Genomic DNA, 18,493 nt, shown 5'->3' on the forward strand with positions numbered 1-18,493 from the left:
AAYGGTACCTTGGACAAGCTGGGCTTGGTGCAATGTTCACACTAACTCAYGCTTGTTGGAGTTCTTTCTTGCTCTGCTGAAAACATAATTCTGAAGTAAAACGGAAGAAAATTCACTATTAGTTTGGCCTCAGATTGCTGTTAGCACTCGYTCATAAAAGCACACGGCTGCAATGACAGTGTTAGTGCAAGTCAGGATCGTAAAAGTGTCTTGGCAGAATATTTTTTTGCACCATCTGTTTTAAAYATTTTTTCTCAACTGAGCAACAGAGGAACTTCATAAGCAAGTGAGAAGGAAAAAGCTCTGTGGGAACATGACTTAGCCCATCCACTGGAGAATAACCGGGCGCCGAGCACAGCGAGGACGAGCTCTCCAGCGGTGCTAGCTCTGCTGCCCACACTAAGCTCCTTGATGAAGCCTCCCTAAATCTTTTCATGAATGTGTTTGGAGGAAAATCAGTCATCCCAGAAAATTTTTATACAAGAAAATTCAACATATGATCAAAGAAACTCCAGAAAGGCAGAGAAGCAGGCTCTGATGCACTGATTAACCCTTACCTGCCCAGGTAACTGCCATGAAAACAGAAAAAGTAAAAATTGGCCAACGTTTGGTTAATAAGGTGTCATTCGTTTCARGTAAGGGTGAAGTATTTTGACCTGTAAGAAATTCGTGTAAAAGCTACAAAGATTTTCTACTTGTTTAGGCCACAAGTCATCTTTCTACATGTGCAGGAGATAAAAAAATAACATAAGTACTGTCGCTAGTAGCCTCAGTAAGACCACTTAGTCCATCTGAAAAATACTCAGCATACTGAAAAAAAGGAAACCGGTTCCCTTGAAAACAGTTTATAGTAACATATATTCTGAGTAAGAAAACTAAAGTAGCAGYGAGTATATCTGTACCAAAAAAGGCAAAAACTCTGAAAATACCAGCAAAAGTACTAGGAGATCTGTTGTCTTTCATTTCACTGCTGAAAAGTCGCTCATGAAACACCRAGACATCTGCAAAAACCCACAGATGGGAGCCGACTACACTGACTGTAATGCTAGTTTTATGTTTTAACTAGTTTCTCAGAATTTCATTCAACTTGCACCCAGTCACCTATTTTTGCCACAAATCCATACCAAAAAAAGCACATAAAATTGCAATAACTTACCTTGCAGTGATAGGTAGAGATCATCTATTTCYGAGGAAGCCTGCTCCTCTGCTGAGGGAGATGACGGCTCTGATGCCATAGCAAATCTTATGGAGAGTCTTCAATCAATTTCCAAACTGAAATAAAAACAGAAGAATATCAGTATAATTTTGTTCTAAAAATGATGCAATTAAAGATGTTAAAGAATAGACATGTTTAGGTTTCTCCTTTTTGCCCCGGTAGGATGTTTCCTAAGCTCACCCAGAACAAAGTGAATATTCCTAGCGCACGAATGGTGGKTTTGTCCATGCCATGGCTCGGCGCACGCGATTTCGAACGGCCRGCAGCACTCCCCAGCCCGGACCACGGGTCCAAGCCTGTCTTGCCATGAGAACAACAGCGCGATGACTAGGAAAATTCAGACACAGTTGCTTTCTTTTACAAAGTCAGGTTGGGAAAAGCTCAGGGTGCCTTCTGCAAATTTGTTACTGTCACACCTCGAAGATTTTCTTTAAATCTTTGTATTTCACAGACCTCTCTTCCTGCCCAGATACTTGTTCCTGAATGGAAACAATTAAAGCAGAATCTGCAAAGATTAATGGGAAACAAAAAAGCRGCCGCTAACGTAAGAGAATAATCTCAACTGCTGTTTCTGCCGGGTACTTCAGTTACTCCTCATCCCCCGTGCAGGAGGTTCATTTTCCAGCTTCTCCATTTTCCTTTCCCTGGATACCACCCCCATCACTAATGCAATTTGAGGGAATGATACGCTGTGTTCTTCTTAAAAGTATATCAATGTTTCTGTTACTGCAGCAGCAATATTGTTTAGTTAGCCACCATGGGGGGGGGAGAAGGCTTCTGAGAGAGAAACTCATCAAGGATGTAAAAATTAAGCAAGTTCAGAAGTAAATAAAGCCAAAAGTTAAATAAGGGCTCCCCTTAAACAAGTTTTGTGACCTAAATAACTGTAACCTTTCCATAAGAAGTACTAGGATTCAGACATTGGATATTAATAATTCATCCACCAAGTATATGTTAAAATAAATGCGGTGCACAGATGAGTAAAGAAATACAACACTAAAGAAAGCCAAAGRAACTTTCCTTCAGTCCCCGTGTGCAGATGAATCATGATGCAGCCTATATTTACTCCACTATATACTATTTCTCCCCACTCCCTGTCACACTCAGCGTGCAGCATGGACAGCACTTGTTTAATGAGGATCCATTCAATATTTTGTTTTCTTCATSCCGAACAATGTGTGTCCTTGTGCTTTATTCAAGAGCTGCTCTGGTGACAGCATTATTAAGTTCCTCCCAAGATTTTCTRTGGCACTCGTCCCCACAGCATCTGAATGCTTCACAAACATCAATCAATTTACAATTTATTTTCATAGCATCTGCATGAGATGAGGGGTTATTGCCCACATTTTACAGACGGCAAACAAAGATGCAGAGACAAAAAAGTAAAAACAAAAAAAAAAAAATGTTAACATGACACAGCCCAGGTATTTCCAGAGAAATAGATATGACTTTATAAGTCAAAAGCACTGATTTCAACTGCTGCAGTGAGTACTCAGGTCATCCAGGACTTAGGAGGACAATTCTAGCCACCAGAGTCAAAAAACAGGAGTTTCAACCTGGACAGGTACACATAAGAGCTATATAGATGACCAGAGAAAAGGAAAAAAATATATTTCACAGGATTTTAGCTTTCTTATCCTAGCAAGAAGAGCAGGAAAAGTTTACTCTTTGGCAGGCACAAGAACAAAATGATATAAATAGGTGATGCCTGAGGTTAGGCAGCAAATCGGAAGATTTCTAAATATTAGTTCTAAACCAGCCTCCCAGTATGGGCACAAAGACTAGTTTTAAGACTGGAAYTTGTCAGAAATATGCAACATAAAGTGGTTGTCTTTAGTAAAGAGGATTGGACTTGCAACCCCTGAGATCTCTCAGAAGTCCTCTGTCCCCAAGTCAGGAGCAAGATGTCTAAGTCAACCAAATCCAAACCGTATGATCATATCTGCTGCTTTTTGCTGCCAGGACTCAGGCAGGATCAGCTGCATTCCCTGCATCGTGAATTTTCCAGTGGCCAATTGTAAGTTTCCAGGGATAGTTAAGAAATAGGAAATAACTTGGTAACAGGGAATCTACATGTGAAATTAATGTGCAAGGAGGACGCCTTGATTTGGACACCAGGTTATAACTTAAATTGGGCATCCATGCAGAGGAAGAGGAACACGACAAGACGTACATCATTACTGCAGCAAGATAACCCACAAACAAGAGGTCCCAAAGCTACCTGCYAGCCCCTGCAGTCCTGGAGCATGCACTCAATATCCCTGACAACGCACGCTCTTTTTCTCTTTAATAGAAGTTTGTTCCCACTTTTCAGTTTATTTTTAACTAAACTCAATTTAAGGACTTTCCTTTAAAGGAATGCAAAGCAGCATAAAATCCCAAACAGTGAAAATGCACCTATCTTTTCATTTTTAATGCATCCAGATTTGAGTTTGTGGCATAGGCAAAGCCAAGTCATACTAACGTGGTTCAGGTGATGTTAAAAGTCATTGGGAGTGTAGCCCAGAGTACAGACAACAGGATCTGGCRTTACAGTTCCACTCTGATGATGGTAAAGATGCAAGAGCCATGAGCGGCATTGCTGGAAGTTTCAAAACCAAAACCAAATGCTAAGCCTTTCTGTGACTATCCCTTCTCTGCCTCCAGCCTCTGCCAGCTACAGCAACCTTGTAGTAGGTGCAGTGTCCTGTTACGCRCTTCTACTGCATTTCATGTGATGGGACACTGATCCCAAATCCTATCTTAGGCATGAAAGGAGTAAAGTTTAACAAAATTATCAAGATTCTAAAGTAGAAAGTATGTCACATGTAGAAGAGTTATGAATGCTCTAAGCAGAGAGGTAGGAAGGGGGGTCCCTTCCAACCTAAATTATGGCGCATGYTTCTAGAATATGCATAAATGAAAAAGAACATACGCTATCATTTTTTTTTAAGGTCAAAATAAGGCCTTCTTACCCAAAGAATGGATATTTTTTTACACAAAAGTCCATGCAAAAATCTGCAGTGCAGGTTATAAAAATGCACGGCTAATGAAAGGGAAGTTCATCCCAGAGCTATCAGTTTCGTGAAGCCCTCCTTTTGTGATCCCATATAGCAAGCACATTTCTCCTCTGCCACCGGTCTCCGTCCTGCCCCAGCAGAAAACTCCACAGTTGCTTGGAAAGGGAGAGGCACACATTTTCAGAGGACGTTCTTGCAAATACTAGCATTCTTTAAAAGGCACAAGGCACAGATTATCTGGGAAAGGATTACAGTGACAATATGATAGTTCCTTTGACCCTCCAGAACTGCATTCAAATAAAGCATATTACGTGTAACTATTTTATAGAAACCTCGAAAGAGTCTATGACTGCTAGGATACTGACAGAAATCCTTAGTAATGCTTTTTGTAGGCTTTAAGATCTACCATCTTTTCTACTTGGTGTCTAAGTTGACTCTTTTCTGGTATAACCACTCAGCAATGCTGCGGAGCTAAGCCAAAGCCGGCAGTTCCATGAAATGCTGGACAATCACAAAATACAACCTATAGTGTCGAAAAGAAACCAAACACTTTCAAATGACAAGGTGCCATTTCAGCATGGGTAAAACCTAAGACAAAGAAAATGCAAGCACTTATGTGCCTACTTTGGAATAACCTATTTCATATAGAAAAATAAATAGTTCCAGGAATACTGGGACCTTGTTTCCAACAGATTTGTTTCTTGGTGTTGATTAACTTTTAAGTGAATTGCACCAGGGCCACTGTGTGAGCTCACGCTTTCTTAGACACAGGAGATGCCACACAAGAGAGCAGCACTACAAAGGTCCTACTCAAGGGAAACATTTTCCTTCGGCGTTTTCCAAAAGAGCATATTTGTGACTACCTAGGGTTCCCTGCAAGAAAAGCTTCTCCCATAAAGGCACTCACAAGACTCAAAGCCAGGCTTTTGTCTAGTGGGGTATTAGCAGACCATTTCTCCCCTTACTTCCCTGCTTGCTCACAAAACAAGCACCCAAAAAACACAGGTGGAAACTACACATAGTGTGCACCAATGACTGTATCTGCCAAAAGTGGGGAGGATCCTTCTCCCAGCCTTTCCTCCACTTCCCTGTCCATGCTCTCAGCTCTTTCCCCTTCTGGTGGGGTCTGATCCCACCATGACCCAGGTGAGCTCTGCACAGCACACGGGGACAACTGGTGGCAGCCAACACTGCAGCCTGTCTTAGCTGCAGTGAGCTGAGAGACTGGCACATCTGCACCACCTAATTTCAACTTAACATCCTTGGAATCTCCCTCCCTTTCTCAAATTCAGTTGAAGTCAGACAGCAAATTAAAAAGATATGTATTACAAATTAAGAGACAGACAGGCACACATTGATGGAGACAGAGAACCGTATGAGCAGGAGGCAGAGTGGAAATCTCAAGAAATCCACCCAAAAATAAAGAATCAAGGATCAAATTCATGAGACATTATCATGATTTTATCATCAGTGAGACATAAGAGATCCTGTTCTTAATCAGGGCTTTTCGAAAGACAGCCTTGTCTCAGAAGAAAGAAAAGAAGTTTCAGATTGATTTGGAYGATTCATTATAAAGGATTTCATAGCCTTAACATTACAGTTGGATGAGTGAAGCTTGCAACTTTTGTCTTTCAGTTGCTCCAAGTACTGAGTACAGAGTAAGATTTTATCATGAGAAAAAGTTAACAGCTACACAGCTCTTCACCTCTGTAGTGACACTGCTGTTTTCAAAACACTGCATGCAATTACAACATAAAACTCATGCTTCGCTAATGATTTAAGGCTAGTTCGGTAAAAGAGGTGTGCATGCTAATTAGGAAGCAAGGTAAATGAGTTGGCCTGATTTCCAGTCTGTCGCAGGTAAGGTCGTTTCCAGGTAGGTTGCAGCTAACTTCTGCACACTCGCACACCACGGTGCAGCCTGCAGCACAGATGTCCCCTCAGATTCCTCCTTACGAGCCAACCTTGAAAAATCAGATTGCATGGAAAGAGCCTAGAAATGCACTCCTTTCAGCTGCAAGCAGCAAAGACCCTGCAAACAAGCCCAGCTAGAGGCAGGTGAGCGCTACAGTGCACCATCAGCAAGTCCCTCCTTCATTTTTGCCTTTGCAGATGCATGCTCCAACGCATCTGCCTTCCCAGTTAGGTTGGCAACAAATTTTACATGGGTGTTGTAATAGGAATTATAGGCATCTTTGTGGGGCATCTCAAACTGCTTCTTTTTACTTTCCCTCCTTTGAAGTGCCACCAATTATTTATGACCCACTCAGAGATTCAAAAGACTTTCCCTCCGTAGAGGCCTCTACATGTAAACTGAAGTCTGTTCCTAGCAACAGATTTTTATTACTCATGCGCTCAGTCTGCACCGACGTCATGAACAGAAGCAGCAGATTTTTATCTTCAGTGAACCAGTCAAAAGGAAGTAGAATTTCACAATGAAGAATCACCAAAGATCCTTTTCCTTTTTGATTATTAACAGAGATTTTAGCTTATTTTGCATTCAGAGAGAAGCACTAACATCCAGAACAACACGGCTTGAGCCTTGCAAGGTGCTGCTGAGTCTTCTTCTGTAAGTCCTGCACAGTGTCCTCAAAGGGATATTGTTGGGATCCAAATCATGATAAYATGAGCAAAAGAATTATCACAGAAAACCCTGAAGATCAAGCTTTTTTGGTAAATGTTTCCATTTTCCCTCAGTTCTGATGTACTCAYACCTCTGTTAAGTCCGAGCAGCTTGCACAGCACTGAGGTCTGATGGACATGCTTCCTCCTTGACCTTGCAGCGATTTCACGGTTTTGAGATTTTGAGATTTCACRGTTTCATATAGGTGAATCAAGGTTTGGAGAGCAGAAGAATCTGTTTAAAGTATTCATTTTCCAAGCTCTTTGTGCTGAAACAATCACTCCCTCTGTTTGAGGTCCTACTCCGAGCTGAAGTTCATCACTTCCAAATTCAAAAAACTTCCAGGTTTTGTGGGCAACCTCAGGTTGTAAAAATGTCCACAGCTGGAAGGAGCCCACATGCAAATATACAGACCCTTTTCTCTACAACGTACTGAGCCTGACCCTCAAGTAGTAAAAATCAGAGCAGCACCAATGGCAGATCTAGCCTGATTTTCCCCACCTGAGGACCTGACTTGTCCTCTCTGTGTGATGGAAAAAATACCTATCATCATTCAGTAATTGGAAGTAGCACATTTTCTGGAAGAAGAGAAGGTCTTCTAGAAAGTTTCCAGTGCTTTGAAGGTGATAGAGAAGACAGACTACAGCTTTCTGATCCTACCTAATACCCTCGAGCAATCAGCTGGGTATCAGTCAGGCCTTTAAGAAGAGGTATTAGAGCACACAGCATTAGGGAGGCTCTGGATCGTCTGGGACACTGCTGAAATGAGTCCAGCATCGGATTTTGTTATGGTATTGGTAGCTGGAAACAAAGAAATGGAAATTGGGAAAGCTTGCAAGCAGCTATGCAACTCAGTTCAGTAAGAGCAAAGCCCAGAGCGGTGTCAGACCCCAAGAACTACTGAGATGGACACAAAACTGCACCCTACTGTCACAGAAATAGCCTTGATTCACATGGCTTTGAAATTACATGCACAAGTAAGGACTCCCCAAAGAAGAGCTGCAAGACCAAAGCCTCTCTTGTTAGTTTATTTATGACAACCAGCAACAGCGCATTTTTTCTTATCCAGGGACTTCCCAGTGATCTATTTATAATTTTGAAAGCATTCCAGGACAAGCGTATGAGTACACAAAAGCTACACCACTTTTTAAGGCCAGAAAATTGTTGCTGGTTTGCCTTTAATTTACACATCAGTAATACTTCCCATCACAGAAGCACAACAGAGCTTCTCGTTGCATCAATCAATTTTAAAAATGGTTAGAAAAGTGTCTTTCTGGACCTTTTCTTTTTTTGTGGTGGTAATAGATCAGTCATCCTGGTACAATTGCACAGTTTGAAGACTGCACCAACTCCATGCTGTTGTTAAAACACACACACATGTTTTATTAACAGAGCTAAGCTTTTTGCTGGTGCATTCGTACAACTGGCCCCCGGAGGTGTGTGACGCATTTGACTGCTTCTGTGCTTAGAGTAAGAGCCCGTCTCACACGTATGTATTCCCAGCTGGAAAGCCAGTACTGAAGCATACTTGACAAAGTTGGAGAAAATCTGAACTTTCAACTGGTCTCCAAGTTTGCCCACATCATTAATTGCAAACAAAAAAYGCTCAGAAGAGCTCTAAGTAAATCACAGCTGTTAATTTAAGGAGGGAGACTGCCGAAAGCCTGGCAGCTCAGGAGGCTGATGCCGTGCCCCTCAACCACGCCAGAGTAACCGTTAAAAACAACGCGAGAAACGCAYGCTGGCTCAGGATTTGTGCTGAGGGCGGGAGGCTCTGAGCACCTYGGGCATAAATGCCACGTCTGCCCACCTGCAAATAGCTAGAAAGCTGCRCACTAGTGTGCATGCACCTTACTCGCAGATGCCCGCTTGCACTTTCTCGCGAAGGCTCCTCTCTCTGCCCCGGCCGCTCAGGCTCAGGGGCCAGGGCAGCGGCACCCAGCGCCCGCTGCTCCCGGGCCCGCTGCGGGCAACAGGAGAGGCCGCRGGGAAACCCAGCTGAAAAAGAAGCGCGGGGCTGCACAGACAGCTCCTCGCGCCCCTTCGGCGGCGCTTTTCCTGCGCTCCGGCCCGCTGCTGCGATCCAGACGGGAAGGAGAGGGGGAGGGAACCGCCGGCGATCGCAGCAGCTTTAACTCTCCCGCAGGGAACTGCCTAATCAGAACGCGCTGCCTGCTTGAACCAAGGGTATTTCAATAAGTTCTTCCTTTTATTTACAGATGTTTCTTTCTTTCTTTCCCTTGGATTGCAACTGGAATTCCTTGCTTAATTCCTTAATAGACACGCACAGCCAGCTTCCCATTAACACTGAAGCCACTTTATATGGTGTTAAAGGTATTTAAAATAGCAGTAAATAATAATTACACCCACTCTGTATTAATGACACGATGTTAATGAGAATCAGGCTCCCAGTAACATTCTGCCTTTGAAGGAATACAATTTTTTCCTTCCCACTGCCTTCCTAATTCCCCTTTTCCCCAAATAAAGGAAACAGTCAGATGGTTAACAAACAGATTACTCTGTTGAGTGAGCCTAGCCTAAGCAATAAGGGCATGGAGTATCTCAAGTAAATCATAAAGCTGCTCTTGCACAGAAATATCATTTTAAAGAGCAATAATCTGCTTTTTCAGAAAATTCAGAAAAGGGAACGGTAGGGATGGTGGTGATCTTCTAAACTCAGGAGCTTTCACTAGAGCAGGGGGCTTGTTCATAGGGAGCAAAATCACTGGAAACTGCACTACAATGTTTGCACAACAGATCTCGGCAGCCAGAGCCAATGACGGTGTCGGGGAAGGGAGGAAAGTGAAACATGATGCTTATTTGGAAGCCAAAAGAGAAAGGGCATGTCTCATGTTAGACCTCTCTGCCTTGGCAGTATTACTGTAAAGATCACAAACTTGTTTTGATCACTAAATATAGCAGAGAGAAGGGATCCTGCTGCATGCAGCTCCCTCCAGTAGCGCTTGCTGCTCTTTTCTACGCGGGGAGCGGCAGAACACAAAAGATTTGCCATGCCAATTGCCAGCGGAGCTTGCCAAAATCTGAAGGGCAAACTACAATTTAAATGATAGGTCCCAGCCTGACAGCTGCAAAGTCGTCTGCCTCTCCCTGAAGCATGTCCAATTCAGTCCAGAGCTGTGCAAACGATCCCTTTTCACCCGGCAAACCTCAGCTCTGACCTGGAAGGGCCGCGTCGCCAAAGAGTAAGATTTTCATTTCCACATAACTCTTTCAGCTGAAAATTCCCCCCAAAATGCTAGGAAGGGTCTGTTTTCAGCAGCTTCCTACCCCATGCGCTTTGAGCAGCGTGGGCAAAGCAGCCTTTTCCATAAATGCAGCCGGCGTGTTCACGTGTCCGTGCCGGTTTCGCAGCCGTGCAGAGGGCCTTTCAGCAGCGTCATCTCTCACATCAATTATCCGGGACCCTCTGCTTCGGGAGCAAACCGGTGCTTTCCCTGCGATAACTCAGAAGCCTCCCTGCACTGCGCTGCCAAGTAAAGCACCTTTGTTTACTGTTTCAGGCAAATACAAATGCCTTCTTCGCTTCCAATGAACTAGTTGCTTTAGGAAAAAAATCGCCGCGTAAGGCTAAATCTCTAATTTACAGCATAGCTTCAAGTCTGTAGAAGAACTTTTCCTGTCTGCAGTGGAAACCAGGCCAAATACTCTTGCTCTTGCTCGTACTGTTGCCAAGCGGCCAAACTGCACACAGGAAACCCAAGAGAAAGAACTTTGCGCTATGCAACAACCCACTAGAATAAATTATTATTATTACACAGAAAAGTTGCACCGACAGAGCATTAAGGTTGCAAAGCCGAGGACTCCAAAGCAGGAACGGGTCAGAAGAAGGGRCGCCTTACTCATTTCGCGCGCTCCCCTTTTGCACAGGCAGGACGATACGCTCTTCTCGTCGGCGCCTGGATCGCAGAGCCGCCCGGGCTGCTCTCCTCTCTAACCAGGATTTCTTAACGACGGAGACGAAACACGGCAAACGCCTGCGAAACCCCGTGCAGCTCCCTGCCTGAGAGGCAGCAGTATTATTACCGAGCGCAAAGTTACGTGCGGACAAGTCGAGTCAAGCAAGGGGAAAGGCGGTCTGCGTGAGCGGGGTGGCTGGGCCTTTCCAGGCGCCCCGAGCCGACGCGAACGCAGAACCGAGGCAGGTTTCTCTAGGATTTTCAGCTTTTCGGAGCTGTCATCCAGCAGCAGCTTGGCGTGTGAGCGCTAACGCCAACCCTTGGAACAGGATATGCCTCAATTTCCTTGCAATTCAGGCGCTGGCCTTCGGTACGGTAACACCGCGGCCCGGCTTCTCTGGCAGTCCGTGCAAGAAGCACGCCGAGAGCTGCTCCCAAGCTTTAAACGTGAATCCTTCGCAGCTGAACGGAGCGCGAGCACCCGTCCCCAAAGGCGGTCTGTAAAGCTACGCCGTACCTGGAGCTCTGCTCGGGCACAACCGCTCCGCAGGAACGCYGGGTGCTCCCGCACGTTGCACAGGAATCTGCTTCCTCCCCCTCAGAAACAGCTTYGGTGCCTCGGGCACAGAACGGGGAAGAAAACGCAGGTTTTTTACTACTCTAAATGAGGACGGCTCTGCTGTCCCGTTTACAACAACAAGCTCCGCTTTCGTCGTCCCAGGGGTGTTTCATCACCAACATCCCACCCAGCTCTGCGCCTGTAACAACATTCCACACAATTTATCCGACGCTTCTTTAAAAAAAAAGAAAACAACACCCTAACCCTGCCAGTCTGCTAACTTTGAAACCATTTGTTACAGTYCAACTGGTTGATTAAGTAGGATGACAATACCAGGAAATACCTCGAATTGATCTTCAGTGTTTATTTTTGCAGCCTGGCTTTTCTCCCAGCTCTTATTTAATAGTTTGCTCTTCCCCTCCTCTCCCCACTTGCTCTCTCAGGGATCAAATTTCAGTTTGCTTCACCTCTTGGAGTTCAACCTTGGATCCCCTAAGCAGAACCTGAGGAATCAAAYCTTGGCTCAGGCGATGTGTCCTTTTTATTCCACTGCTGTCAAATTCTCTCTTTTTCATCAAAAAGAACAGGAGAATTCGCTGGCGGCTGTCTGAAATCAGAAGAGCATGGGATCCATTCAACGCTCAGAGCTTGCCTGTACTTCCGATCTTTGCTGTATGAGCGAATTCCTTCAACAAATGCTCCTCCTAAACCCTCAGCTCATTTGTCTCACCAAAAGAAGTCTTTTTGCTCTGAACTAATTCTCCACTCAGGAGAAATTTCATCCTTATCCTACTTGGTTTACCTGTGCAGATAAGTTAGGCTTTCTGCAGAAGAGCTAGTGCTTTTTTTAATTCCTCTAAATAAAATATCTACAGCAGCAACAGGTAAGAGTAGACCAGGTTATAGGTCTTTGCATGACTCCAAACCAACCTGAGGTCTACCTAGGAGGCTCACTGCAAGTTGTAGATATGACATTTTAAAGAGTTTCTGCCCTACCTCTGAATATCATTAAATAATCATAYCTGCTGTCTTAGGCAACTGCAAGCACAAAGTAAAGTACTTCAATGTTTAMCCGTTCGCTGCAGGTTGAGCACGTGCATACAACCACCTGTGCTGTCCCAGTAACTCTGCTATGTGCCTGAACCGTGGATGGTGGAAGAGAAGGGAGCAGGGAAGGAGAAAACGGCTGTGAAAAAGGTTTTCATGGAAAGGAAATGAGCACCTACCRGGGGCTGTCCACCTGCGAGCGCCAAGCAGCCAGTCTCACCCCAGGGCGTGGGGCAGCTTGCAGGGCAGCACGGCGCAGGAGGGAAACCCCTCRGGGAGTCTGCAGCCGTCGTCATTGCTCCCACCTCTGCTACTAACCTGATGGACGACCTTGGAAAAGCTACTCTGCAAATCYACTTGGGCCTCTTATTTATAGCAGAAGATTGTCTCTCCTTGTGGGGCCAAGCCAAAGCCTTGCTGAACTCAGTGACTGTCCAGGGGGAGAGGAAGACTTCGAGCTGGACAGTGATGTACGCTCATTTGCTGGCACACTGTCTTACGCAGCACGAGCCATCAGCACGCTTGCTTGCTGCAGCTGGCAGAAACAAAGACAGTAGGAGCCCTCCTAGCATCCATGCTGTGGTTTCAGATGCTTTTGGCTAAGATTCATCTCTTCTAACATTAAGCAGCTACAAGAGAGAGGCCTACATCTGAGAGCATAGTTTGAACTCTGTACAACCAGTGGAGAGAAATAGGCACTTTTAGGGCAGCTCGTCCAATGTATTTTTAGATGTCCAATTTAGGGTGCATGAATCACGGCCTAGAAGCGCCCGTTCCTTTCTGGTGACTATTAAAGGAGTCTGGACTACAACCTCATGGAGACAGCTATGCTGTAGTTTGGAGAGATGAATCTCACCCTTTAAGTTGGGGGAAAGAAGGTAAACAAAGAAGCATCCCCCTTGGTTTCCAAATTAGTGAGAAAGACGGTGTCTCCACGAGAGACATGAGGTGCAAGTGCTTCTCTGCTTCCCTCCTCGTTTGAAAACATCTTGCAACTAGACAATATGCAGCTACCTTCAATGAAAAGTTCTAGCTTTGCTAGAAAAGCTTCATTTCATCATTGAATTTTCAGCTGTCATGAAATATTTCTCAAATGAAACCTCCACGTCGGTCATGACATGAGCGCGTCCAAGAAACAGGACATGCTGCTCACTGCCCCCTTCAGGGATTCAATCCCACCAGGGTAGCTCTCTCTTCTCTCACTGCATYGTTTAGGTTAACAACACAGACCAACCCAACATGAAACGAAGTCCCCACGAGAACAAAAAAAGCCATTTCTGAAGTTGTCCCATTCCAGAGTCTTTACAGCCCTTTCATGGCCAGTCACCTGGGCTCTTCACTGGAGATCAACGAGTCATGTCCAGCAGTACATTCCCCCTCACTGCTTCACCTTTTTACTTCATCATTCACCAACTGCTTGTCTCTCTCTTGGCAGCCAGCAAGACAGAAGATTCAGAAAGGAAAATTTTCTCCTATAAAACTCGCATTTCTGTCTCCTCCCTGCACTTTCATAAAAATAATTTAAAAGTGCTTTGTTTTCCCTCTTAATTGTCCCTTCCTTTGATAGAATTTGCAATAATAAAGCTCAAAGAACTAACATCATTCTTTTCTTTTTCCTCCCATCCCTGACTACTCAGTACTGCTTGTATCAGAGTTAGCAATTCCATAAAAACCTCTTGAGCCAGATTGCATGGCTGCATTGTGTAGGGAGTTATCAGCAGTCTGCAGGAAGGCTAGAAAGCAAACATGCCTCCCCATGAGAGAGCAGAGCTTGACATTATGCCTGGAGTAAAAACTTTGCCCCACTTCCCCTCCTGTGGGGAGATAAGAGGCTATTTTGCACCAGTCCTTTCTCCAGAGCAGCCTACTTCTCCCTTCCTGAATGCTCGGTTAAGCTACAGATAAGTTTTTTCCCCACTCACTGTTCCGCCCTGTCCATCAGCATCTCTGCAGAAGCAGCCTTCTTCCTCTCCTGCTGTGAAGATTGTGATTTAGATGATCTATAGAGGCTGTCTCCTTCATTGCCTTACTAGTACCTGGACATCAGGGGTCTTACTGCTCTTTGCATCATCCCAAGAAGAATAGATACATCCTCCAGGGTGATACTTGTTGCTGACACTCTGCTTGCTCAATGGGATGCAAGTCCATCCTGGAAGTCAAGTCCATGTCCTAGCAAAGGCCAGCAGAGATGGCTATGGGGAACATACACGGTATTTTCTGGATCCAGAAAGCTGATCCAGTAGCTGCAGGTGCTGTGCTACTGTAGTTATGACTTCTGCTCCTCCTGGGGAAGGAGCACATCCTGAACAGGGCAGAGCAAGGTGAACACAGCCTGCCCCTTAGTGTGGACACGCTACTTGTACTCCCAGCCAAGCATTTATGATCCAGACCAATTCAGCCACATCAGATGAAGTAACAAACTCCTCCAGACCTTATCCAGGTATAGACCCTCCTCATAAAGGATAGCTGGCAAAATCAGCTAATCTCGACCTTCCAGTTCCTACGTGACCACCTCTGCCTTAATTACTGCRACTTTCCATCTCCAGGGCACACCAGGCAGGGAGGAAATTCAGGCAAAGGAAGATAAGGTGAGAGATGTACGAAATGTCACCTTCACTTTAATCTCATCTTATGGATCCAGTCCCAAGGTGTTACTCACACAGTGCTCCACACTCCACAGGTATAATCCCACCGACTAATCCGGCTACTTGTTCAAACAAGCACGTTGCTAGGAGTGGGCCCTCGCAATCACTGTCTGCGTTTCCAGCGTTTCTCCAAGTTTGCAAGCAGAGATGGCATTCTCTCCCACTTCTAAAGGCCTTCAACAGTTTAAAATAAAAGCTGCGGGGAAGCTAAGGAAAGCATGGTGGCAAACACAGCTCATCTCCTCCATCAAGGTGAAGATTGACACAACCTGAGAGGTCCTCTCCAACATGACTAGATAACGCTGGGTAAAACACTTTAGTTGTGCTCAGCAACAGATAGGCATCTCTTTGCACATATATAAAAAAGCATCTCAATTTGTAGACTTTTAAAACCAGTACTCATTGTGCCCCAGGGAAGACAAGAAATTGGGCTACCCAGCCCAAGCACACAGCTTCACTGGTTCATCACTGGTTTGGATCATCTCTCTAAACAAAACCAGCTTTTAGAGTCCAGATCTAAAACAGAGCCGCAGTTGCTAAGAAAACATCGCTGCAAACAGATGTCAGGGGATGATTCATGGAGTAAGGGCATATCCCTACACTACAGATAAACCCAGATGAATGAGGCTCTTTATACCTGATCTTTCAAGCTGCGTTTCTTCTGCCTTCTTTGGGATTTGTTATTTAATTCATTCCTGTATTCACATGGCGAGGAAACAGGACTGAGTTAAAMTCACTGTTTATGGAATTGCTCACTGGTAAAGGAGTTCTACAAAGCTCACAAYGAACACAGCAAAACGGCTAAATTGTGGTCCGTATTTCCCCGAAGCAAAGACTTGTCAGCACAAGAGGCAACTTTGCCCAAAACCTACTAGCAGAAAAAACATAAACCCTACAGGTAAAAATTGCAAAATTTGCAATAAAAATTGCAAAAAAATAGCAATTATTCTTTTATTACTTTCATTTATAACACAAAATTTAAAATTAACGGCTATGGAGACAAAGCATTTTGAACCTATTAGATCATTAGCCAGTAACGCATACCACTTCTTGAATTACTTCATTGTGTCTATGCTTAAAAACTTTGCCTGACACATAAACAAAAAATAGCACGCTGTGGGTCTGGCCTAGTGCTACTGAAGCCAGCTGAAAGTTCTCATCTGCTTTAATGAACTTTTGGTCAGATTTAACAGGAGAAAACAATTCTTTTGCCCCTCTTAAACAAGTCAGCTCTTAATAGGGYAAGATATCCATGGGATGTAAAATACATTGCTTCCTGAGRGTTATTTGTAAATAATTGTTTAAAWAACGGAACTTTGATGTGTTTTTTGTAGATAACTAGGACAAAAAGGCCATTCTCATTCATCATTATTCACTATGAMGAAAAGAAGTAACATCATTCTACACTTGTGACGAAAAGCTAACGAGCGGGATTAGAAACCTGTTAAGTAAAAAGGAGCTTATTTTGCAGGCTCAAACTCGTGCTGGTCTGTCCTTCACTTGAGGGGCGGCAGGGTTGCCGCAGGCGCGTAGGGCGCGTAGCGCAAGGGGAGCACRGGCATCCCCGCAGCACAAACAAGCGCTGCAGTCACCGCCAGCTTTTTCAGCAGGACAGCCCTGCAGACTCCCCGGGCATCACCCATCCGTCCCTCAGCATTTCAGGAGGTCTTGGATGTTCTTCCTCATCTTCCTTCACGGCAGGAGCCCGCCCGTCGGCTCCCCCTTCCACCAAGGACTTCCCACAGCCCTTCCACCTCCTCCCGTGCTGAACACACGCACTGCTCTGTCTTGGAACTGAATTATTCAGGCTGCCCTGATTTTACCAGGAGGTGGCTACGCGTGTGCACGCGGGGCACTGGAGACTGGTATGCTGCATGGTGTTGACAGCTGCCACCTCTTCCTCTGAGCTACAAAACAACTCCAGACATGGTAGAAGCCCATGAGTCAGCTACCCATGTGCCAGAGGTTGCACATATCCCTCTTTCAGGTGTCACGTTTCAAACAGACGGAGGCATACCCAGAAATGCCTGCCCGCCAAGCTGAGGTTGCGCTAGCTTGGCSACCGCGGGCAATGACTAGCCAAGCACAGCCAGATCCTACACACGGGCATTTCTCACTTTGTCTGCCTGTCCTGTGGTGGGAGATCTCCTTGAAAACTGAGACACAGGGGAAAAAAAAGAATAAATGATGGGAAGAAGAGGGGCAGAGGATAGCAGGGGCAACCCTCAAAAGGAGGGAGAAGAGATGTGGGGAATATGTTTTCACTATCCTGAGAAAGGTTCAAAAGGCTGATGAGAAATCCTCTTACTCAAAGTTTTTTCTCTTTTCGTTCTGAATACCTCGAAAAGTGTGCACCTGCTCTGCCTCCAAATTCCTGCAATAGCCCCAAGGCAAAAAGAGAAGAAATAGGAGTAAGAAGCTGGGGGGACCTCAAGGGGGCCCTGCATGAGTAATGGACGTGACTCAAGGGCCTTCTTCTAAATCCCTGCGTGCACAGCAGCTGACACAAAGTCAGCGCCAAGGTCCCCGCGTGCAGCATCCCATGGGCTACGGTAACACAGATTAATAATAACTRGTACAAGAGAAAGTAGGAGGGTTGTGAGGAGTCCTTGAAACATGGAAAGGAGGAGAGGCTGGCACAGGGGGAGAGGAAAAGAGAAAGGAGCCCATGTGCAGTGGAAAGAACATAAAGTGCAAGGCTTCAGCAGGCAACATTTTATCCGCGGCAGCAGGAGTGACCTCGCACAGATAATAAAGTAACCAAAGAAATGCCGTAACTCTCGCAGACCTTCCAGGAAGTTCGTTTTACTCCTTTTTGCTTTGGTGGGAACTTTGCCTGAGTAAGCATTTAGGAACAATTTCCAAATATGTAACCAAAGAGATAATGACTTTAGGAGATAATCTCTGTCATCTAGGCAAGAAAGCTTGCAGAGCGGCAGCAAAGTGCTGTTTGCATGCAATTTGCTGGATGCTCCCTCTGTCCTAAGCTTGCTCTCCACTGCCTCRAAATAAACCAGCTCGGAGTAACAGCTCGAGAAATTCACCCTTCAAAGCTGCTAAACATCACTCCAGAGAGGGACGGGCCCAGCCAAGTGACAGAGGCGGGAACACGCACAAAACGCTGCCTTGCGCGGCCGGCGGTGCAGGGCGAGGGCTCTGCTCCGCAGCCCGGCCGCCTTCCCCGCTTCGCGGCGCGACGGCACCCGGGCAGCTTTGCGGAGTGAACTCTCGTGCCCTCACTCCGCAGTTCTGTTTTCGCCTTTCCCGAGCAAAGGGGGGAAAGGCTGGCGGGGGGGGGGTGTTCGCCGCGGCCCGCGAGGCGCCTCCCCGGGGGCCGCGGCGTGCCCCGGGCCGGGCGATGCCGAGGGCGCAGCCGGCACCGAGGGAACAAAGGCGGCGGCGGCGGCGGGGAACAAAGAGCGGCAGGTACCGCGGCGGCGGCGGAGCGGGGCGGAGCGGAGCGGAGCAGGGCGGAGCGGAGCGGGGC

At 45.7% G+C, this 18,493-nt stretch overlaps 1 protein-coding gene and 1 long non-coding RNA gene across 2 annotated transcripts in view; one reads left to right on the forward strand and one right to left on the reverse strand.

Moving 5' to 3' along the window:
• The window catches only part of SYNE2 (spectrin repeat containing nuclear envelope protein 2), a 173,736-nt gene extending 162,363 nt beyond the window's left edge, over positions 1 to 11,373 (reverse strand). Inside the window, exons 1-2 of the mRNA XM_085315029.1 lie at positions 11,273 to 11,373; positions 1,157 to 1,272 (exon numbers count right to left, since the gene is read on the reverse strand). Coding sequence (XP_085171155.1) covers positions 1,157 to 1,235 — 79 coding nt within the window. The 5' untranslated portion in view covers positions 1,236 to 1,272; positions 11,273 to 11,373. The remainder of the gene's footprint in view (positions 1 to 1,156; positions 1,273 to 11,272) is intronic.
• A 7,012-nt stretch (positions 11,374 to 18,385) lies between these two features.
• Positions 18,386 to 18,493, forward strand: part of LOC146590128 (uncharacterized) — a 2,785-nt gene continuing 2,677 nt past the window's right edge. Inside the window, exon 1 of the long non-coding RNA XR_014897047.1 lies at positions 18,386 to 18,432. This is a non-coding gene — a long non-coding RNA (uncharacterized LOC146590128). The remainder of the gene's footprint in view (positions 18,433 to 18,493) is intronic.

The sequence above is a fragment of the Rhea americana genome, unplaced genomic scaffold (genome assembly GCF_003343005.1).
Source record: "Rhea americana isolate MKP2758 unplaced genomic scaffold, rheAme1 scaffold_42, whole genome shotgun sequence".
In the NCBI taxonomy this organism is placed as follows: Eukaryota; Metazoa; Chordata; class Aves; order Rheiformes; family Rheidae; genus Rhea; species Rhea americana.